This window comes from Nestor notabilis, unplaced genomic scaffold, assembly GCF_000696875.1.
Source record: "Nestor notabilis isolate BGI_N333 unplaced genomic scaffold, ASM69687v1 scaffold6887, whole genome shotgun sequence".
In the NCBI taxonomy this organism is placed as follows: Eukaryota; Metazoa; Chordata; class Aves; order Psittaciformes; family Psittacidae; genus Nestor; species Nestor notabilis.
This window is the reverse complement of record NW_009935076.1, coordinates 3,899-27,316: the sequence shown is the minus strand read 5'-3', so window position 1 is coordinate 27,316 and position 23,418 is coordinate 3,899. Positions and strand designations below refer to the sequence as shown.

Here is a 23,418-nt window from a genome sequence, read left to right as displayed (position 1 = left end):
CCTTGTAGCCCCCTTCAGACACTGGAAGCTGCTCTGAGGTCTCCACGCAGCTTCTCTTCTCCAGGCTGAACAGCCCCAATGTTCTCAGCCTGTCTTCCTACGGGAGCTGCTCCAGCCCCTGATCATCCTCATCGCCTCCTCTGGACTTGCTCCCAACAGCTCCATGTCCTTCTGATGTTGAGGACACCAGCCCTGCACACAGTGCTGCAAGTGGGGTCTCACGAGAGCAGAGCAGAGGGGCAGGATCACCTCCCTCAACCTGCTGCTCACGCTGCTTTTGATGCAGCCCAGCACATGGGGAGTTCTGGGCTCAAGCACACACTGAAGCAGCTCATGTTCAGTTTCTCATCGACCAACACCCGCAAGTCCTTCTCCTCAGGCTGCTCTGAATCACTTCTCTGCCCAACCTGTAGCTGTGCCTGGGATTGCTCCGACCCAGGTGTAAGACCTTTCACTTGGCTTGGTTGAACTCCATGAGGTTGGCATTCGCCACCTCTCAAGTGTGTCCAGGTCCCTCTGGATCCCACCCCTTCCCTCCAGCATACCAACCACACCACATGGCTCAGTGTCATCGAGAAACTTGCTGAGGCTGCATCAATCCCACTATCCATGTCTCAGGCAAAGATGTTGAACGTGATTGGTCCCAACACTGACCTCTGAGGGGAGATAAGACATCTATTTCAGTAAAATGAAGGAAGAAAAAAGTCATAGATGTAGCAACTCAGTTTTATTTCTATCTGCTTATAGGTGGCAATGTCACAGCAGCATTCTTGGCTCAACGGAGCAGTGAACCTACAGGCCCTTTGGTATGTCCTTTCACTTAAATCTCTTGTACCATTCCTAATCTTGCAGTTAATAAGAGAGGAGTTGACAACAGTGTGTTTGGCAGTTTGAGGGACATGTTTGCAAAGATGTAATTTCCAAGTCAGTCAGAAAAATTGAATAGAGGAGCTTCTGTGTGTGTTTGAAATCCACATTAACTGCTGCTCTGCAAATACCATTTTAGTCAAAGGTAATGATTTTGTATCAGTGCTTTTCCTTGCAAAGACAAATGTTTACAAAGCAGTGGAAACAGTGAGGATGGTGAGATGAGTTAGTGAGGTACGTGTGTAGGTGGGAGTTTAACTTTTTAAGTTAAAAGCAAACTTAAAAGGGTAAGTTAGAAGTTGCTTCCTGTTTTCAGCTACCCTAGAGGTTTTGCACAAGCTATAATGGGATGTGAGATCACTGGAAGCCATTTCGACAAGGGGAGAAGGCCCATTGAGGGTGCAAGATTATCTCTGTGCTGTGAAGTTGTTTAGAATGCCATTTGATATTGCAAAGGTCTATTTTTTATTTAGTCTGTGTATGCTGTCCTGCAGAAAATGTATTAGGTCCATCGTTTATTTGAAGGTGAAGCATCTGCAACATGTTCATGTTGACAGGTTCACAGGAAACTCATGCTCTTTGGTACTTCAGCAGTTATTTTCAAAGTGCCCGTATAAAGTGATTGAAACAGTCCTTCAATTTATTTGCCCAGTAATCTGCTGAAGAGGACTGAGTTAGTGTGTACTTTGCTGTATTTATAGTAGTTCAAAAATAGCTCCAATGAGTCAAGGTGCCTTTTTTCCTTCCCTCTTATGGTTAGTAACCTGAAACCACATTGCATTCTGTTATTGTTCCCTCTTCATATTTTCCCTTCCTCTTTTGCCCTTCCTCCTTTCAGGTTAATTCTGAGTTTTATACTGGATGGTTGGATCACTGGGGGCACCGTCATTCTGTTGTGCCCACACAAACTATAGCTAAAACACTTAATGAAATCCTGGCACGTGGTGCTAACGTTAACCTGTAAGTGTGTGCTTAGTAGAGGTTAATTTGGGGGGATTTTTTTTTCCCAATTCAGCAAAACCTGATTTAAGTGGATGGCTTTTTTCCCTTTTTAGGTACATGTTTATAGGTGGCACTAACTTTGCCTACTGGAATGGTAAGAAATTATTTAAATGATGCTTATGTTGTAGGGGAGCTCTTTATGAATTAGGTATTCTGTGAAAGAGTAAACTCTGCCTGCTTTCACATGATGAAAGATGACTGCATTATCTGTTCTCTATCAACAGCATGTTTTACTAAACCCACATGGTGTTTAATTTTGCAAAGGCTACTTCTGCCTCACTCAGTCCTGTGAAACAGTTGAAACAAGCATAAATTTGTTTCTCTTCAGAATATTTCTGAAGACTGTATAATAGAGCAGTGTGAGCTCAGAAGAATGTTGCCCTCTATCAGGAAGAATTTCTCTATGCCACATCCCCAATACCACTGTTCATAATTGCCTTTGTTTTCCCCCTTAGGTGCTAATATGCCTTATATGCCACAGCCCACTAGCTATGACTATGATGCTCCACTGAGTGAAGCAGGGGATCTGACAGAAAAGTATTTTGCCGTGAGGGAGGTCATTGGTATGGTGAGTGTCCCCAGGACATGCTTACTTGAAACATCCCTGGTGTACTGCAAACACTCTCATTCTTGTGTTGGTACAGGTTACTTCTGAATTGACTGTTTTCTGAAGGGAAGAGAAGTATAAGGCAATTAGGTCAAGTCTAACTGCTTGTTGTTACAAAAGGGGAAAGATCTTGCACCTTTCTGGCTATCCTTTCTGTCCTGATGGGGAGCGAACAGAGCTTTTCCCCTTGCAGCATCCATCAGCCATTGAGTCAGTTCAGGCTCATCACTGCAGCTTAGTGCTTTGGCTGACTGTATCCCAAACTTTACATTGTGGTTTGGGGTCTCTCAGAAGGAATGAGCTTGTCCAAATGAACACATCTTGGGTTTTGTGATGCCACAAACTGTAACTAGTGTGTGGGACCAGCTTTGCCTTGCTGTAAAAATGCACAGTATCTTTACAAACTGGAGATTGAAGTGAAACATGGAACCTGTATCTGGATTTTGAATACTTTTGCATTGGAGGCTTCATGTGGAAGGTTCAGATGAGGCTTAAAAACAAATTCCATGGCAATACCAAGGCTCAGGCTTGTACTCACTGTCCTGTTGCATGCTAAAACATTCCTAGTTGACTAGAAGACCTGTGTCTGATGGGAGTAGGTCTCCCAAATGTGTACTACACTTTCTTTAGGATTGAGCATGCCTTCGTCTCTGTACCTGTGGAAGGCCTGCTGTGGGTCTCTCCATTATCCCCAAGTTTTCCATTGAGAGCATTGTTTTGATAGCCTTTCAAGGGGAACCTCCTGTCTTGATACAGCTTTTCTCAACAGAGAAATTCCAAAGCTTCCTGTTTTTGAGTTATTTTCAAGTCAAGATCCTTATCTGAAATGTAAATAGTGTTCTAGTGCAGTGAGAGCCTTGATAAGATCTGAAGTGTTTAGTATAACCTAAGGTGTGTTGGTATTGTGGTCTGTTTATCTCTTACCTTCCATATCCATAGGATCTCAGTAAAGTTTTCCTGTGTCTGTGGGTTCTAAACCCCTAACAGTCTACCTAGTCAGCTGCAGTTTGAAGTGGAGCTGATGAAAGAAAATTAAGTTGCCTACAGCTAGTGACTGTGTTCCTTGTTAGCTGTGTAGAAGGGTAATGTGTTATAATAATCCTTTACTGTTTCCTTCAGTTAATAAATATAATAAAGAATAAGGGTTTCAGTGTATAGCTTCTTCAGTTGCTGACAGCATTCTCTAATTTGTACTGTTTGGGCTGAGATTTTCTACTTTTGATGTCTTCTCTTGGGTGAATTACAGTTTTTCTTCTCTTTAAGCCTGAATGACATGGCAGGGGACTGGAACTAGATGATCTTAAGGTCCTTTCCAAACCAAACCATTCTATGATTCTGTATCTTGATTATTTTCAAATACAGAAAGAAAGAAATTAACTTGTTACTAGAAATACAAGTCAGGTTTTCATTGGTCCGTTGATAGAAAGGCTAATGATTCCCATATTGAAGTGCTGCTAAGAAAGGCTCAGGTGGCAATGCTGCCCTACGGACTTGGAAAGGTTCACTCAAGCTCCTGTGGACTGAGAAGAGGACTAGCAGGAGTGTTTTAGAAGGCAGTAATGCAGGTTCTAGCCACAGGAGGCCTCTAGGCGCAATGATTCTTTGGCAGCTCAATCTTAGACTAGATGCAGCTGTAATCCTTTAGCACAGTGGGATTATCTACTTACTGAAGGTTCTGCTTTTGTACGTTGTGAAGTGGAAACTGAGAATTCCATTAAAGCACATCTGTATCTGTTTCATGTGGTTTTTTTTCCTTCTTCCCTTTCTAGTATAACCAGTTACCAGAAGGTCTTATCCCTCCAACAACACCAAAATTTGCATATGGGAAGGTTCGCTTGCAGAAGGTAAATTATACTTGTAATATGCTGTGTATCTTTCTGTACTGCTGTATGGTTGGGTTTTGCCAGGAATATGGTTTTTAGGGTGTCATGGAAGTCTCTGGATATCATACAAAATAAAGAGGAAAACCTCAAAATTAGACTTTCACTTTCAGGAAAGGAGGGAGCAGAGCTTGAGAGTTAAGAATCATGCCCATGGGGGAAAACAAAATGTATGTTATCTGCATATAAAAAGATAATTTTTACATTATGCAGTTTGTGCCTGAAGTTTTACTAAACTGAGATTAATATATTATTAAGACAACAGAATCATAGTTGTCCAGGGTAACTCATGTATGATTAATGTAGCTGGGGGAATGCTGGCATCAGAGCTATGAGCAAAGAGTGTTTCTGTAGCTGCTGATGCCTCTGAAGTAGAAGCAGCAGGTAGGATATACATATCTTTGAATCATTTCTAGGTGTGTAAAGTTTGAATGTGCAACACTTCAGTACATTTGAAAGTCCTCTGGATTTGTGAAAATCTATAGCTGATGAGAGAAATAAGTTTCCTGGTGAGGGAAAACCATACAGAACTCAGCCTTGTTATATCCTGCCTGACAGTGCTGTAGCTGCTCAGCACATGAGTAGCTGGGATTTGCCCACAGCACCATCATTTTACAACCTGGGACAAGTATCTGCAAAAGATGTTTGAGAACTGTGTTCCTGCAATGAGTGTAGAGGATGGTTTAAGGAGGGGTGGAAGAGACCACAGGCATGAACTTGGCTGTATCCATTCTGCTGGGCACAGACGAGTTGTTTTGATTACTGTACTGGATGCTGTAGTTCAGAATGCATTGATTTTGTACTTTTTAATTTGAATTTGGTGGTCACCTTTCCCATCAGTGATGTATCTGCTCTGTTATGCGCTGCAGCTGAAGCATTTCAGAAAGCTAGTAATGCAGAGGCTTTGCAGGTGCTTTCAAGTCATCCCACTCAAGTGGTGGGCAGAAATACCTTTTGTATCAAAGTGAGACACCAGATCTATATCATTCTATGATTTTTCAACAACCTTTGAGTATCCTCAGTCCTTTTATGGAGGCTGCCATATGAGGTTTCACTGAACAGGCTGATACTTGGTAGTGACTTATTTTATACCGCTGTCAGTACCCCCATCACTTCTGGTGCTATCAAAGCTTGCCAATATAAGCATAGCAATCAGATTTTGACTCTTCCCTCTTCTCATGGTTCATGGCTCTCAGATAGGGCTGTCCAGTTTCAAGTTTCAGTAGAATGATGAACTTTCATGCCTTCAAGAAATGAGTGCTGCAGGATGCCCAGACTTGTCCTACAGAGGTCAAGTCAGATAGCTGAAGTTGCTCAAACATCACGACTTTGACCTGGCCATCACACTGGGAGCCCTGTTCCTGCACCTTCTCAGCTTCTATACTCCCTGCTTGCTGAGAGGAGGTGTTTAACTCTCCACCTAGTAGTTGTAGGAATCCAGACGGCATGTCTTAGCTGCCAGATGTGAGGTTCCTGTTGTTGCCTGTCCATATGCTGCCATCTGCACTGAAAGCCTCTAGAGCTGTTTTCTGTGAGAACCACTGCTTCTGTTCTGTGAAACCACTGCTTCATTTCAGCAGTGGTTTGTTCCTCTGCTTCGTTACCCTGCAACACAGGATGAGTCTTAAATCACAGAGGGTTTATACTACTCCAGCCAAAACCTTCCTCCCAGCTCTGTTTTGCATTCTAGCCCCTGCTGGGACCGGGTCCAATGAACCTTGTTGATGGAAAAGCTTGAATGTGTTTGGGTGAATATCAGAGAGGGGATATGCAAAATGATAAGACTTAGTTTCAGTAATAGCAAACTCCCAGCTGTATCATTTGCAGTGATGGTGCTAAAACAGGTGCTGTGTGAAGCTTCATTGTGCAGTTGAGGTCCAGCAGTCAGTCTGCTGTGCAGACCATTGAATCTGCCATAATGAACTAACTCCCTTGACACTTATGCAGAAAGGAAGAGGGAAAGGAGACTCCAGAGTACTTTCAGGGGTCATATGGTGCACTTTACAGGGGTACATGTGACCAGACCATGCTGTTCTCTGTTTGCTATTTTTTTCCCCAAGATATTCTGTGACAATTCAACACTTAAATGCCTGATCAGCTACTCAGGACCTAACCTTGAGGAAAAGAGAGCTTTGCCCTTTGTAGTGCTGCCTGTCATATTTGCTGGGTTTTGGAGGTTTGTGAGTAGATTGCCCCAGATGAAAATAGTTGGGAACCTAGGCTAGTGGGGGAGGGGAAAAAACCAACCAACCAACCAAAACCACCACCAAACATAGGACGAGGAGTAATGGATTTAAACTTAAACAGGGGAAGTTTAGGTTGGATCTAAGGCAGAAGTTCTTCCCTGTGAGGGTGCTGAGGCACTGACACAGGGTACCCAGAGAAGCTGTGGCTGCCCCATCCCTGGCAGTGTTCAAGGCCAGGTTGGACGGGGCTTGGAGCAACCTGGTCTAGTGTGAGGTGTCCCTGCCTGTGGCAGGGGGTTGGAACTGGGTGAGCTTTAAGATCCCTTCCAACCCAAACCAGTCTGGGATTCTATGCAACCTAATACCACCACCACTAAAACACCTCCCCTGCTGTTCACTTATCAGACACTTGTTCATTTTGAGCTATTGAATTATTTTAAAGAACTCTCCTTGGTGGGAAAAATCTGTTAAAAGGTGCTGGGGACACTGACATAGTTGCAGAAGACATGAAAGCAGGTGATAATGCAAAAATGTTGCGTAAATGCAGAAGAGAAGGGTTGGAGATGAGGAATGAGGGCAGGCAAAGGCAGAACAACAGCAGATGGGCTCAAGAAATGTGAGCAAGATGACAGTGTTTAGGCATTAGGCAGAATGTGGGGAGCATTCTTTCCAAAGGGAAATGAATGAGTCTTACTGGTAGTTTTTGGTCACCACTAAGGAGGTCTTGGGTGCTGCAAGTGCCCCAGCACTGCAAGCTGCAGACTCATAGGTTCTGGAGACACTCTTGATCGTTGGGATGTGCAGAGCTCAAACAATAGCAGGTAGCAGGCAGCACTGGTATGATCTGGGGACAGAAATGGGTTAAGGATACAAGATGCTGACACTTGTTGATACCATTCCTGTCGGAGCTTGTTTTTATGCTTGCTCTTACACTCCAAAGTAAATGCTTCTGAAGACCTTCCTCTGGAGGATAAGAAAGTGTTTCTATTTTTTAATTAGTAGTAATCTGTTATTTTACAGATTAAATAACAGATTTTTATCTGTTTTTAAATGTTCTTGACAGTATTTGTGATTTTGAAATTTATTGGTAAGTTTCTGTTGTGAACCTGATTGTCCACTGAGTAGTAGTCAACAGGAAATTGCAGCAAGAGCAGATCTTGCTTTTGGGGTTTGTTTTCCTACACACCACTTCATGGTGGAAAGCTAAACAAAAATAATCCATTGAAGTTTCAAAGAAACAAACTCCTACCAGCCCAGGCCATGTAGGAATTATATGTGGTCAATTTGTATTTAGAACAGAAGCCTTCTTGATAGCAAGAACTTAAAAACAACAAACCCAAAGTCAAACAGGCACATATCCAAGCTGCTATTACCAGTTCAGCAAGGCACAAAGCAGCACGCGGTGCCAGTAGCTTGTTCAAGTGACCATGTGTGTCCTAATACTGCTTACATTAATTTCTAATTTCATTTTCCACCTTGGGCCAAGACTATTCATGCTCACAGGACTGTTGTTTAGTTCTGTAAATCAGCTCTGTCAGTGTCTGTGCAGAGATACTGATGCTTCACAGCTGCTGTACAAGACCCGGCAGTTTAGTCTCTCTTGTGGCCTGCCAAGTCCTGCACATTGCTTTAACATTACTGGCTACCTTGGAGGAGCACAAGATAAGGAAGGAGCACATCCAGGCCAGAGCATTTGGGGAGTTCTGGTTGTCAGTTTAGGTACAATGCTTCAACTGAAAAAATAAGAACAAACTACTATCATCCAAATTTTGCAAGCCCTCATTTGCCTGACAGCCTTCTTGCCAGAGTGACCATCTTAGCTATGGAGTAGTGAGGGTGACCTAACCTCCAGGCAGTGATGGCATTCATTGCCCTTTGTATACTTACAGCCGTCTTTTGCTCCATCACATGTAACTTGGGAAGTCAAATGCCGTAAGTCTGAACATCTCCCCGTTCCTCGTTTTTTTTTCACCCAGCTTTTATTACTGGGCATGAAATTACATGGTGTGGAATATCCCATGGGTCAGTCAGGGTCAGCTGCCCCCACTGTGTCCCCTCCTAACTCGTGTGCACCCCCAGCCTGTTTGCTGGTGGGGTGAGGAGCAGAAAAAGCCTTAACTCTGTGTAAGCACTGCTCAGCAGTACCTAAAACATCCCTGTGTTACCAGCACTTTTCAGCATGAATCCAAAGCATAGCCTCATACATTGTGAAGAAATACAACTCTGTCCCAGCTAAAACCAGTACTATACTGAAGAAATAGCTGCATGTACATAGATGATTCATGCTGACTTCCGTCACATACAGCATTTTGCACAGTGATGTACATTTTTACATTTAATGTATAAGTTAGTATTTCAGCACTGCTGACTTTCATGTATGCTCTGCAAAAAGTCAGTAACCAGTTATTGAAGTAGCCTCAGAAGTTTGACTTGCTGTGAATGCTCTTACAGTACACAATTCTACATGATTTTAAATGCCTATGTTGGGTTTTTTTACTGTTTTTCTGAAGATTTGTAAGTAAATCTGCATTTGAGAACTATTTTGAATAACTGGTATGTTATTACCACAGTGAAATAATTCTTGTGGAACTGACAAGACATCTTGCATGAAAAAGATGAATGCAGTTAGTTTTTTGAGCTTGTAAGGCATATAGTGTGCATCTTGACTAACATAAAATTGATACTGGACTTCAAGAGAGACTTGCAGAGAGTAGAAGACTCTAAAATCACAAAAGGAAACTGAAGATAGCAATGAAAGGCAATTTAATTGTACACATGTAAGTTCTTATTCAGCAAGGTACTTACGCATGTGACTAGCCTAAACCTTGCTCCAGTCTCACTAAAGTCAGTCCAGCTATTTAAATGTGACACTGAATCACAATGTTGGGGTTTGTAAAATCATTTCAAACTAAATAGCGTAAATTCATCTTAGGTAACTTTTGATGGAACCAGATTGGATCCCTACTTAGCTCACAATGATTCCACAGTAACTCACCAGAAATCAGTAGTATTTTCCCCAGTTTCATTGTAAGTATTACCAAGCAAAATTTAGGTAATATAACTGGTTTGTGTTAATTGTCCAGAGCAGTTGTGATTGTGCAACCTTTGTGAGAAACTCATAGGTTAGTTCTCATTAAATAGTAAAGTGTCACTTTTATGAATGTATAGCAAAATTAGAACATCTGCATTTATAAAACATCACTCCACATGGAGCATGTTTCTTTCAGGGTTCTTCAGTTCTCTCTACTGTATTTTATTATTATCTGTAAAGATGATGTAAAGGCTTAAGATTTCTTTGCTTTCTGGACAGATGCAGGTAGTTGGCTGGATATGCAAGCTGTTACTTTAGGACTGATATTTACTGACCTTCATGTATCTGCTTTTCCTGTGCTGCAGGTGGGTACTGTGGTGGAACTTCTTGACAGGCTGTCACATGCTGGGCCGGTGAGAAGCACTTACCCACTAACCTTTGTTGAGGTAAAGCAGGTGAGGATCCTTTCAGTAAAGCACTTTGCAGTAATTTTGTCAAGTTTACAAACTTGATATTGTTTGTGATGTTACTCTTCTTACATCCAGTGTCTTACATGGGTCAGCAGGTGGTGAGCAGTTGCATTGTGTCTCACTTGCTTTATGTATTCTTTTATCATTGTTATTATTTTCCCTTCTTTTTCTTTCCTATTAAACTGTCTTTATCCAAATCCATACCCTTTTTTCCTTACTCTCTTCCTCATCCCATTGGGGGAGAGTGACTGGACGGCTGGGTTTATGTTCCTGAGGTAAATTAGGTAGTTCTTAAAACAGATAATAGCGACTTGATGAATATGTCAATTATGGACACTGGGTGACAAGTACACTTTGGAGTTTGTTATATAAACTCAGTTGGGAAGGGATTTTCCAGCTATCTTTTAATTGGTTTTGATTAAGAAATAATACTGTCAGTTATTAATTGTTTTGTTTTAATTGAGGAGATATCTCTATAGCCAAGACCCCTATCTTCTAAAGTTATGTAAGTGTTCTGATGAAACACTTAAAAATGGAAACTCTGGAATTTACATGTTACTTAAAGGTCAAAGTGAGCTTTAATCTAAGGCTGGTATCTGATAGATGCTATCTGAAGTGAGTGAAAGTTAGCATTTCAGTCTGAGTGTGTAGGCAGGAATGTGGGATCTATCTAATTCATGACTTAAACTGAAGCTATGGAATGAGTTGGTTCATTAATCTGTTGGGGGGTTTTCTTTTCTTAGTATTTCGGGTTTGTACTGTACAGAACCATGCTTCCCAAAAACTGTACGGAGCCAACACAACTGTCTTCACCTTTAAATGGAGTCCATGACCGTGCCTATGTCTCTGTCGATGGGGTAAGCAGTGTTTCCTGATATTAATTTCTGCTGTGGGTGGCCTCATGAAAGTCATCCATATAGTCTGCCTTACCAAACCAACTGTATTAGATAATCTTACTTAACCAGATGAAGGAAATAAGGAACTATACCATTTATTCTCTCCCCTTAAGCAGGGTTTTGTTCCTGCTTAATGAGAATTTATATCAATTCACAGGTAATTAATCTTTGCCCTTTGCTGACCTTCACAACCTTTGCATCCAGGTCAAGCCTTTCTTTTCTTATGTTGTTAGAATGGGAATAAATAAAACTCAATACTGAAGCAAGTTTAATTGAAAGATGAAGCCCCTTTTTATCACCGATACTGCAAAAAAACTTCAGTCACTAGACTCATGAGAACCTGCTTCTTGTGAATCAGGTGCATCAAAACCCACTAGGTTTCTAACAGCTAATTGAGTTAGTTGAAACCAGGTAAGGAAAGCAATGGTGTCAGTTAGACAAATGCTGCCTAGTAGCACCAGTTGATGTACTGAGTATTGATATAGCAGCTTTTGTGTGTGCGTGTTCTCACATGCAAAAAGAGGAAAGCAAAATGAGGGTTTTACTTTTATTTCCTTTTTCCCCTTCATGCAAGTTGAAGAGACAAATAATGGGTTTGTTGGTTTTCAGTGGTTATTTTCCTCCTCTTGGTGTTACACATATAGGTTCCTCAAGGTGTTCTTGAAAGGGGCAAATCATTAATGATAAATATAACTGGAAAGGCTGGAGCAAATCTGGACATCTTGGTGGAGAATATGGGCCGAGTCAACTTTGGTAGATACAACAATGACTTTAAGGTAAGTGAAATCTATTGAGTTACTGAATTGTGGTGGGTTTTCCCCTTTTCCAGAGGTTGAAAAACAAGTAGTGGCTTAGTGCAAAAAGGATTACACAGCTGTAACTTTGCCTCAAAATACAACTACTAGAAGTTTTCATTTGAGTTTTTTCCAGTCACCAAAATCTATGTGGAATTAAAAACTGAGAGACATAGTTTAATTTTTTTGTTGTTGTTAGTGGGTCACTTATGTTGTCAGCCAAAGTGTCACCCACAAGACTTTCAGATTGAGTCGAGTCTGTAGCTAACACTTTAAAATGTGTGAAGCTGTTTGGATGAACTCCAAAAATGGGTTGGAAAATCGCTGGTTGATTGCCAGTTGATCTTGGTTGAACTTCAAGGCTTTTGAATCCTTGGATTGCATTTGTGTGTGTGTTTGTTTGCATGCATATAGAGATATACTTTTGTATCTCTCTCCATGTCCCGTTTCCTTTGTCAGCAGCATATCCTTGCAGTGTTTTCAGTGCGGCTAAGAAAGGCTGTCTCACAAGCACTTTATCATATAAAACTGCCAGTTCAGATTTGGACTGATCAGGTGTTAGAGATAATCATCGGAAAGCTTCTGAATGCTTCTGAGTCAGTGCTACACTTTGGGACTGTCACATCAAGTGGCTGTGGGGTATTGACCTGGACTAGACACTAGGTGCCCACCAAGCCACTCCATCACTCTTCCATCAACAGGATGGGGGAGAAAATACAGAAGGATTCATGCATCCAGATGAGGACAAGGAGATCACTCACCAGTTACCACCATGGGCAAAATAGACTTGACTGGGGGAAATCAGACTGGGTCTGTCTTGGAACTGGCTTTGTCCAACATAGGGGCAGCTTCTTGCATCTTCTCACAGAAGCCACGCTTGCTGTCTCCCTGCTACCAAAACCTTGCCATGTAAACCAAATGCAGTGGAGGTGCCACTAAGGGAGGAAGGGCAGGGGCAAAAAGGAAACCTTTCTCGGTTTAGACTTAATGAGGTCCTTGGTGTGATATTTGTGAGAGTATCGTAGAGGCCAGTCTTGTGTTTCATGTGGGCCATGTTCAGTGCCCCAGCAAACTATTTGTTTTTAGGTTTTGATATTGTTAGGCCACAAGTAATAATGAAGTAATTACAAAGCTTTACAATTAAGAGATTTGCGGTCCCTTAATTGCTAGATTTGACTTGGCCTATATTGATTTCATGGTTTTCTTTCAGAAAGCTTGTCAAATGTTTAGTGACTCTCCAGATTAATGACTGATTATTACAGTGCCTTTTGGTGCTAGGGTGATGCCAGGAAAATTAGAAGCTCCTGTTTCCTCTCAATCTTTCTGTGATAGGTGTCTTGAAGCAGAATTTAGACTTCTCCAAACTGTTTCTTGGTTAGTTTGGATGCAAGAGCAGGAGAAGGATAAACATCACAGGAAAGACATGTGCCTGAAGAATACTATTTAGTTATCAAGCAGAGGCACGGATGCTGTGAGGAAGTAGGACTTTTAAGGTTATAAGTAGAGGAAAGAGTAAACCCAAGTGAGGATGTATCTCAACTAGGTTAGTTGATGAGACCACAAACTGGTAAAGTTTGGGCCTGTTAGAGAATCTAGCTCAGTCTATCTAAAACGTAGACTGGGAAGAGACTTGCAAGATTGTCAGTAGCAGAAACTCCCATTCTCACACTTGTGTTGTGCTGCCATGAGGATGGGCTTGTTTGTGTTGCTGAAGAAGGATATATTTGCTATGATTAAGCAGCGTAGAAGAATTGAAGCTGAGACTTGGTTTGAAGGAGTCTAATTGACCAGTTGTCTTACTCTGAAGTATGTTGTGGTGAGGATTTCTAGGTATATCTCCAATTATGCTAAGACTCCACCCAAGGCAAAGCAATGTAACTCTGAACATTTGCTAAGCTCGTAGCCTACAGGCAGTAGTAAAAGCAGCTTCCCCTGCCTTACACTTTGGAAAGCATGCAGTTCTTTTAAATCTTAATCAGAACAAGCTAAACTTGTTCTTGTGGGAATTTTTAGGATGTATGAAAGCCTCTGGATTAAAAGCATCGGGAAATGAGGCTTTTCTGTGCTTGTGGCACATATATTCGGTGGGTAGCAGTAGTGTCAACTCTGTTCATACTATTTTTCCAAGGTACCTTGTCTTTGAGTAGCAAGAGAGGGCAGCTAGTACCCCACTGTGCTGCCTTTGTGTTGAAGTAGCAGAAGTGTTGAAGTGTTGTATTCATTTATTTAGTAACAGGCTAGGTGATAAGGAAACCTATGTGCTTAGTGTGAAATTAAGATGACAGAGTAGAGGGTTAGATGTTGGGTTGCTTAGTGTTTCTGTGAATGAGCTGAAATTCACACTTATACCAGGGTTTGAACCTTGCAAAGCAAGTTGAGTGGACACATGCATTGTGAAAATAGTCCTCTAAAAGCAGGATCCTTCAGTAGAAGAGGTTGCCTTTCTCAGGTAGCTTTGGAATATGTGCATTGCTTCTTCCCACAGAATCTTTCCCTCATGCTGTTCTTCGTGTTGATTTTGAAAACTGGGAATAATTATACCTTGGGGTTTAGATATTCTGTGCTTTCAAAAACAACATTAGGGGAAGAGGTTCCTGCCTTCTGAAGCCTTGCATTTTTAAGCAAATAGAGTAGCTTTTCTAGGTTTTGTTTGGCTGGTTTTCAGTCACTTTTTTTGAGCTTGAAATGGAACAAGGCATCAAGCTTTTGGGAAGGAGTCTTAACAGGATTTTAGTTTTAAAACATCCTGCTGATCTGTCTTGTTGAAGGACACAGACAAAGGGAGACTGTGGCTTCTGCTTTTTCTGTATCTTTTCACATGCTCACTTCCACCTGTATCTTTGTTTCACCTGGAAAATCTATATCCATATCTGACTGTTGACAGAGTAAAGTCTAGGTTGTATAGAAAAATTCTGCCACTTAACTCCATGTAGATACATTATTTTGCTACAGGATCCTGTTCTGTGAAGTGAGCATTTTGGTAAAGGAAGAGAAAACCAATTAGTGCTTGAACTATTCATGAGGCTTGTGGAGTCAACTAGACATCAGAAGAAACATGCAACATAGATCAGCCCCCCAAGGCCATAGGAAATGCGGTTTTGCTTGATCATGTTTGACTTGTGGTATTTGCAACAGAACTTAAATTGCACTGGAAAACAACCTCTGTGCAGGGTCTGTTCAAGCAGTTGTATGGATGTAGCAGCATTGGTTTAAAATCAACCCGTCACATCGCACTAAAACACCATTTTAGAAACTTACTCTACCACAATTAAGATTTGTGCAGGGGTAAAAGTGTTCCTTCTTATATCATGCCCATCTTCTTTTGCATTCATTGTGTGAGTACACTGGTGTGCTGCACACTTGGTTGCATAGAAATGAAACAGGACTCTGGGCTTGAAGCTGACTGTAAGCTTTAGTATTTCTCTGAATCGGGATCACAAAGCATGTGCCCTTGATTTTGTCATACTGTATCTTAGCTGGAGAGGGTTTGCACTGCATTCTCCGCTATTGTGGAGGTTGATGCCTTTGGTTAGTGACTCAGTGTTACTAAATCTCTTGATGGTATCTCAAACCTATGATATTTAATGCTTCTTCCACTTTATATTAAGGCCCAGGTTTTGTTGAAGCAAAACAGAAATTTTCCACAGTTATGGTGAAGAAAGTTTGAGGGAGGGGAAGGCACAAAACACCCCAACACCAAAAACACAAACAAACCACAAACAAAAACCATTGGGCATCAGTGAAAGATCAAAACTTAGAAAAGGAACAGAACTTTCACGGATTAAAAACAACTCTTTATTCTTAAGCAAAGCTTTTAACTTGGTAAAGACCAGGTGCTTGGGTTTTATTCAGACACTGGTTGGCAGCTGTTGCAAATAGTTTGATTCAGTTTTTTATTCCTGACTGATTTATAGCTGCAGCCAAATAACTTCAATAATAAGAAGTTAATTATGTTATCCTTTGGGTTTCGTTTTTTACCTCCTCCCAGGGTCTCGTTTCAAATTTAACTCTTGATCAAGATATACTTGCTGAATGGGAAATCTATCCTCTGGACATTGATGGAGCAGTGAACCGTGATATTAACAGCCACCTTGATCAACCAAAGAGATCTGTTGGCGATCCACTGAGTTATGAAGCACCTACTTTTTACACTGGTACACTTTCAGTTCCTGAAGGAATTCCAGACTTGCCTCAAGACACTTATGTCAAGTTTCCTGGCTGGACAAAGGTACAACGTTTTGCTGTGAAGTCTACTCAGAATGCTTCTATGGACAATCAAAGTCGACCTGGCTTGGATGGGTAGATGTTAATTGTAGTGGTGGGGTATCTCAAATATATTTAAGCAACTAGGAAATTGATTCCCTGTTTTAAGTAAATCTTGAGAGAAACCATTAAGAGAAGGGAAACATGTATTCAAAAGATACATAGTGTGGTGTAGAAAGTGGAGCCATCACCAAAAACTAAAACCCTAGTCTGCCAACAGTGAGAAAGATGAAATGTCAGGCTATTTAGAAATGCTACAGGGCACTTTCCTGGTTATATTAATTAAGAACCTATTTGCAGTGCTGTGTGAAGAAATATGGGTCCTATTAGAAAACAGAGTGTGTTGGGGACAACTGCTGGTGGTCTGCTCATAGGTACAGATCCAGTGCATGGAATGTGTTACTACTTGTCTTCTGGAAGTTACCTTGACTGAATGGATCGGAGAGCACTACTGTGAAAAGCCTGTGGGCAGATCTGGGTTAATGGAGACTTCTCATTGGGCTGGAGTGCAGCTAAAGCAATAAAGAGTGTGTTTTCACAGTGCCATGTTTGAAGCAGCCAGCATGCAGAGTGGGTAAGGACCACCACAGCTAGCTGGTGGGGAAGCACACAGAGAGCAGAATGTGTACACTGAAGTGCCACTCTTGGAGACCTGAGCAGTCTCTGGTCTCTAAGACTCTCTGGTCCCAGAAGTCCAGGCTTCTGGGAAGTGCCTGTTACAGTGTTAGGGAGCAAAATTATTAATTTCTGAAACAATTAGTTTACTGCTATTAAAATAGAATAGGAGAAGGAGTTGCTGGTGATCTGTTTACAGTATTGTAGTGGTTAAAGCACTTCCCAATATGCAGAAGACTGATTCATTGCTGGCACTGAGCTTGGATGAGGAAGTTTGACTTATCCATTCCTATATATGTGCATGTTTTGCACAATCACTGAATAAAATCCAAAAATAGCTGCTTGCACAGGAACTGGAATATGAGACTTTTTCAGTCAATTCTGAGACCTGTGAATCACAAATCTTCAGGAAGTGAGATGACCATACCTGCCTGTTGGCAAACTCATCTTTGAAATGGCAAATTACTCCAAGAATTCTTAAATATTGGTGGAAGTCTTTGATCTGTAGAAACCTGTGTTTTACATAGTTTATATACCCTCTAAAGCAGTCCTGGTGAAGAGATTCCAGTTGAACTGTAAGTAGGGCTATTGAATTGGTTCTTCAAGCTTTATATAGATCAGACCAGAGTTTTAAGGTACCCAAGTGTAAGATTGAGGTGATGCTGGGTATTGAAACTGAGACTTCCAAATAACTTTACCAACGAGCAAATGCCTTTAAGGCAGAGGGCCTTAGGGGTGTAAATTCCACTCAGGTCTCACTGTATCTGGGCCTTAATTCCTTGAGTGGTATTGTATAAACTGGTGATGCCACGTTGTGGAGAGGGACTCTTAAAAGGGGTTGAAATTAATGTATTGGAATAGTTGGAAAACGATGGAAACCAATACTTACCAAGTAAACATAGTTCTAATGATGGTCCTGCGTATTAAGACAAGGAGTCTGGCATGCTGGACAGCCTGGAAGGAAGGGTGCAGCATTAAGAGTCATGACCTGTGGTTGTAGTTTGCTTGCATTCAGTGGTTTTCAAACTCTTCACTATTGATAAAACTTCCTCCACTCTCACTGGAGGAAGCACAATGGCCTTAAGTATACATGCCCTGGATGTATGGTTAGATTTATCAGACTTTTTCTCTTCAGCAGAATAGGGGATTTGGACAGTTCTGGATTTCTGTGGAATCATGGGTTGTAGTTGCTGACCCTGCTACAGGAATTCTTGGTACTGAAGATAGAGATCCCACCCCTCCTTTATTTTGGCTGGGGCACATTGATTGGTAGTGTGTATAGTGTTGTGATTTGCTGGTTAAGGGCATACAAATTCCTGAGTGTGCAGTCTTTGGAAATTGCAATGTTAATAATGGTAGTTTGGAATTAAGCAATGAAGTCCAGAGCTTTACTGGGAAAATGAGTTTACAAACAGTGACTGACTAAGATCAGAAACAAGAGACCTGTCTGATCATACCATCTGTAGTAGAACTGTAATGCAGTTGATTCCTACAGTAAACTCCTACTTCCTGCAGGGTTACAGTCACTCTCTGTAGTAGGTGCAGTCGCTCTGTAGTAGGTAGGCTACTGTCTACACTCACTAATTCAATTTGTGTGGGGAGACTGCATTAATGCTGTTTTCCTTTAAAACTCTTCAAGTTCACTCCTTTGCTTCTGTAGTAAGTAGTTCTTCTCTTGCCTTTTAATACAGCAAAAACAAGCCACAAAGCAAGATAAACTTGATCAGATAATCCAAAAAACCAACAAACTTTGACCTCAGACTTGTTTTTTAATGAACACCTTGGCAAGACAGGATTTTATACCACAGAGCTGAAATAACTTACCTGCATTTGCAAATGAACCAACTCTTTATAAAATTTCTCTTGGGAGTTTTGTAAAACTTTGTTTCCATATATACTTGAAAGAGAAAACACAAGAAAAATGCCTCCAAAACACTTTGAACACCATTACTTATTGTATTACGATTGTGCTGCTGGAAGTCTTTTGAACTTGAGGTATTTATAGTGTTAAAACAGTATTTTGAACTAGGGGTTCTGGCCATTTCCACTATGAAAAGTAATTTCAAGAGTTTACATGCCAAGTTAACCACAATTTCAGTGAACTTCAGTTAATGCTTGCAGACCTCCAGAGACTGTAATGGTTGTAGGTAGCTACAGCAACATACAGTACTCTCTGGCAGTGTCATTTCACAAGTTCTTTTGTTGACTCGGCTATTACAAGCATAATACAGAATCACAGAATCATCCGGGTTGGAAGTGACCTCTGGAGATCATCCAGTCCAACCCCCTGCCAAGGCAGGACCACCCAGAGCAGGTCACACAGGAACATGTCCAGGCAGGTTTGAATGTCTCCAGAGAGGGAGACTCCACAACCCCCCTGGGCAGCCTGTTCAGGGCTCTGACACCCTCAGTGTAAAGAAGTTCTTCCTCATGTTGAGGTGGAACTTGTGTTTCAGTTATGGCCACTACTCCTCGTGGGGAACTCCAACTGGATTCTACTCAGCTGATCACAACTCTCTGAACATTAAGATGTCTATTAATTCATATTAATTTCATGTGTCTAGACAAGCTTTATCTTTCTCATGAAACCATGCACTACGAAGGGACTATGAAGGCAGTATAGTCTTACACTCATACAGAGAACCACAACAAAATTAAGGTCTGCTTTTCTCTTTTGGGAGTTCTTTCTCCTTTTAACAGTCAGCTTCAAGCAAATATAATTTTCAGGTTTGCTGTGCTCTTAAACTTGGTGCAAAATTCAGTGCCAGGAACCTGCAATTCTGTTTTCGGAAGCATTGTCATACTTGAAATTCCTGCAGTATTTGACCACTTTCTTTTTAAATATTAATGATGGCTTTAACTCATCAGGTAATTTAGAATCTTTTGACTGTAATTAGCATTTTCTTGAACCAGTCTTCTCTCCTTGTGTTCTGTCAAACAGAAGGATGGAGGAAATTAAGTTACTATGTGAATAGCATTATACTTAAAGCTATTGCTATGCTTAAAGCGCCATTTGTTCTCTGTCAAATTATTGATCTGTTGTTATTTTTCTTTCTCTCTCAACAGGGGCAAATTTGGATCAATGGCTTTAATCTTGGTCGCTACTGGCCAGCCCGTGGTCCTCAGCTGACCCTTTTTGTTCCAAGGAATATACTTGTTTCATCAATGCCAAACAACATAACAGTGTTGGAGCTGGAGTATTCACCTTGCAGCACCCAGGCGTGTGAGATAGAATTTGTAGACAAACCTAATATCAATGGAACCACACAGTATAAAAGTTATGACACCCAGCTCTTTGCTAGAGACTTATGGCTGAACCATCTATAATGATTTGAGTATTTCTTTATCTTCCCCTTTTTTCCCTTGCCCTCAATCCATGCTTCCTTTTTTAAAGACTCAGTTTTAATCGGTAGGTTTTCTTTTTAAATCCTGCCAGAGTTAAATACTGAAATCATCTCAAAAAATAAAAGCTGTAGCTTCAGAATGTGCCTTGGATTGTGAAATTGAACTCCACTGCAAGATGCACATCAGTAAGGTGAAAATGTAGTCCATTTAGGCTGCTTACAGCCTCTTACACTTCTCTTTCGTTGCCATGTTTTGCAGCTGGAAAGTAGCATGCAAAAGACGTATGCAGTCTCACTAGCTTGCTGGTTTTACTCACGTGGACTGGTAGGTCAGAGCTGCCAATAGACTGGACACTTCCAGCTGATTTTATCCCCTGGTTAGTAACAATCTCGTCTGAGTCTGAATGGGCTTACTGCACATGTTGAGGGGACCTCATTTTGGTTTTCACCTCCATGCAAGTGACCTTGCAAACATTTCAGTTGATTTCTTACAGGAACAGTGACAAGTGTGGAAGAGAAGCTGGTCCAAATAGCAGTAGTATGGAGAAGGACCTTGTAGTCTACGTCCTGAAAGCCAGTTGTCCCCTCTTGGAAACCAAATTCACTGCTTCCCTTCTGCTTTCTCTGAAGACTTTAAGTAAATTGATAAGTACAAGGATGCATGTAGAATTTAGGCTGTTTTGGTTGAACCATAGGTTCTGGTTAACCTGCCTGCAGAATGTAGTCTTAAAATGAGCCATTTTTCCTTTAATGGGTCAATGGATCCTGGTTTGGGGTTTTTTCCCTGCTTTTTTGGGCCTGGAGCCCCTGTTTTTTCATAGGCCAGCACCTTAGGAGCTGATGGCTTTAAGTTAAAGAATTTTAATTCTCTTTTAGTTGTTAATTCAGATCTTCTGATTTTTTCCAGTAAACTGATGATCTTTAAGTGCCTGATATTTGCAGAAATGCACGTGATCTCTGTTGGTAAAGCTGACTTTCTACAGCAGACAGGATCTTCTTTTTGATTCTTACGTCTTTTGCTGTCAACCATGTAAACTCCTTGGTGAGATTTAAACAACAAAAAAATAAGATGATGGAATCAAGTATTTTCATAATCTGTGGTTTCTTCCTTTGATTTTTGTCTGACATGATTAAAATGATTCTTTAAAGATAAAATCAGTCCTGTGTGTTTGAGAAGGAAAAGGGAGAGGGGGAAGAGATAGGAGCAGTTACAGTGTTAAGGGAGAAATGAGGTTGTAAAGTCTCTAATGGACAAGTTGTTCTTGTTGATGTCTCATTTCTTTCCTGTGTTATGAAGATGTGTGCAAAGTAAAGCAAAAGTATCTGTAATGGGCTGTGCGGACTCTGGAGGTGCCACCCTTTGCTGAGGTGACCAGTGCGAAAACCTGACTATCTTCTCAGCTGATGAGGACTAATACTTTCAGAGAACAGAGTGAAAAGGCGCACCACTCGCATGAGTATCTACATCTGTTATGTGGTTGACCTCTTTGGTCTTTCAAACCAGACACATGCAGTTCACTTGAGCCAGAGAGCTTCTACTCTTAAATTCTCACCTCAAATGCAAAGTCTAATGGGTAGAGGCTGTGTGTTCAGTACCAGACACGCTTCATTCTTGGAATAAAGTGGTCTGCTCTGACCTCAGATGTTTTTTTCTTGACACCATTCCTTTGCAGACCCTAGAACATACTCTGCAAGCAGTTTATTGTCAAGTATTAATTACCTAAGAGCCAGGCCTTGGAAGTAAGGAACGGAGCAGGATTAGTTTCATACCATCTGTGGGATTTGTGGCTTGAAGCATGCAGAATGCTGGTACTATTTAGGGACTATTCCTACAAAGCCGGAGTACTTTTATTTTTCTGGTAGCTAATGCTGTGAGAGGAGTGAAACTCCTGGGTCTCATTCCAACTTCATTTGGGTTTACATTGTTCTTGTGGAAATGTCGTGTAATACATCAGACTTCACTTTTTGCCCTAACTCTGTGTAATATTACAAGCAGAAAGGCTTTGAATCAAGGATTACAAACATGCATCTGGTTAGATGCAAGAATTACAAGCATAACAAGAATAACACAGGACTTACGCTAGGTTTTCTAGCCTTGGCATGCAGTTCTCCTGTGACTATGTGATACAGAATGGGACAGTGTGGCATTTCTTCCTTTACAGTCTCAACCAGGTTGCTTATTTTAACCTCTCTTCAAATGTAGTTCATTTCCATGTCCAGGGGTGGAAATGACATCTGAATAAAACCTTGACCCAGTGGTCAAGGCACTGGTACATCTAGTGTTTTTGAAGGGCATGGTATGGAAATACTGTCAGAGCCCTGGCTGGTATCTGTGGTGTAGCTGTATGATCTATTCCAGATGCTGATGCTCAGCGGGATGGTCTGTCTGGTGAAGCCAGCTGCCTCCTGAAGGCATGGCAAGAAGGAATGTTCCTAATGCTAAAATTGTGGCTCCTCAAATTCTCCCTGCTGCCTGTCCTGGGGAATTTACAAGTGCTTTGCTGACACAGCTGCTGAATAAGAGGCACAGTGATTTCAGCAGACCAGTGTAAACCTGGTATTTAATCAGAATCAGTCTGTAAGAAGAGGTTTTATACTGGTCCGTCTGGAAGGTAGGTGTGATCTTTGCAGTTCTGTAGGGGTTGAAATCTGCCTGCTTAGTGTAGCTGCAGGCACTCATCTTACCACAAATATTTTTCCTGTCCCTGGAGTGGAGTTTGTAAGCTCAGCCTATAATCCTGCCTATGCATGAATGGATCCTTTAAATGTGATTACTTTGGATGAATGAGCAAGTAGTTGTACATGAACTGGTGAATAGTGTGTGCTATGTAGTTGAATTCTCTTTCTTAATTTTTTTCCTTATAACTATCTTCCTAAATGTTAATAAAAATTTCATAGTCCCAGAATCATAGGATCAAGACTTGACTTTATCTGTACCCCTTTAGCCTCCCTTTTAGACTCCCTGTGCCCTTTGTAATTCTCCTGAGCAGGCAGCTCTCCCTGGCTCCCATCTCTTTGGGGGCTCCACAGTACCTATGGTTTTCTTGTGAAGCTTTTGATGGAATACTCATTTGTTAGCACAGTCTGAATGTGTGCAGGAGTCTGACTCTAGAAATAATCCTCCTGACTGGCCAGCAAGCACTTTCCACCTGACAGATACATCAGGTGTTCAGAAATGGCAATTACAGAAGAAGCCTGTGTTTAACAGTGTGCTCCGAAGGAGGTGATACTGTATTGTCCAGGCTGAGAAGGCAACTTCTTAACAAACCCATAAGTTTGGACTGCAAGGGAAAGGAATATACTCTCTTTGGATGGACTTGGTCACGTCAATATCACCAGATGGCTGACTAGACTGTTGCAGTCCCCTTGTACTCTCATTTTGGATATATTGAAATCACTGGGAACAATGGGATCTCTGTATGTGTAAAATAGATATTGTGACACTTTTTCTAGGGCACACTTC

General features: G+C 41.3%; 1 protein-coding gene across 1 annotated transcript in view; it reads left to right on the top strand.

The window, feature by feature from the left end:
• The window catches only part of GLB1 (galactosidase, beta 1), a 34,021-nt gene extending 14,057 nt beyond the window's left edge, over positions 1-19,964 (top strand). The window contains exons 7-16 of the mRNA XM_010017650.1: positions 748-806; positions 1,706-1,827; positions 1,923-1,963; positions 2,325-2,437; positions 4,246-4,320; positions 9,939-10,028; positions 10,787-10,900; positions 11,584-11,715; positions 15,722-15,961; positions 19,678-19,964. Coding sequence (XP_010015952.1) covers positions 748-806; positions 1,706-1,827; positions 1,923-1,963; positions 2,325-2,437; positions 4,246-4,320; positions 9,939-10,028; positions 10,787-10,900; positions 11,584-11,715; positions 15,722-15,961; positions 19,678-19,938 — 1,247 coding nt within the window. The 3' untranslated portion in view covers positions 19,939-19,964. The remainder of the gene's footprint in view (positions 1-747; positions 807-1,705; positions 1,828-1,922; positions 1,964-2,324; positions 2,438-4,245; positions 4,321-9,938; positions 10,029-10,786; positions 10,901-11,583; positions 11,716-15,721; positions 15,962-19,677) is intronic.
• The last annotated feature ends 3,454 nt before the right edge of the window (positions 19,965-23,418 follow it).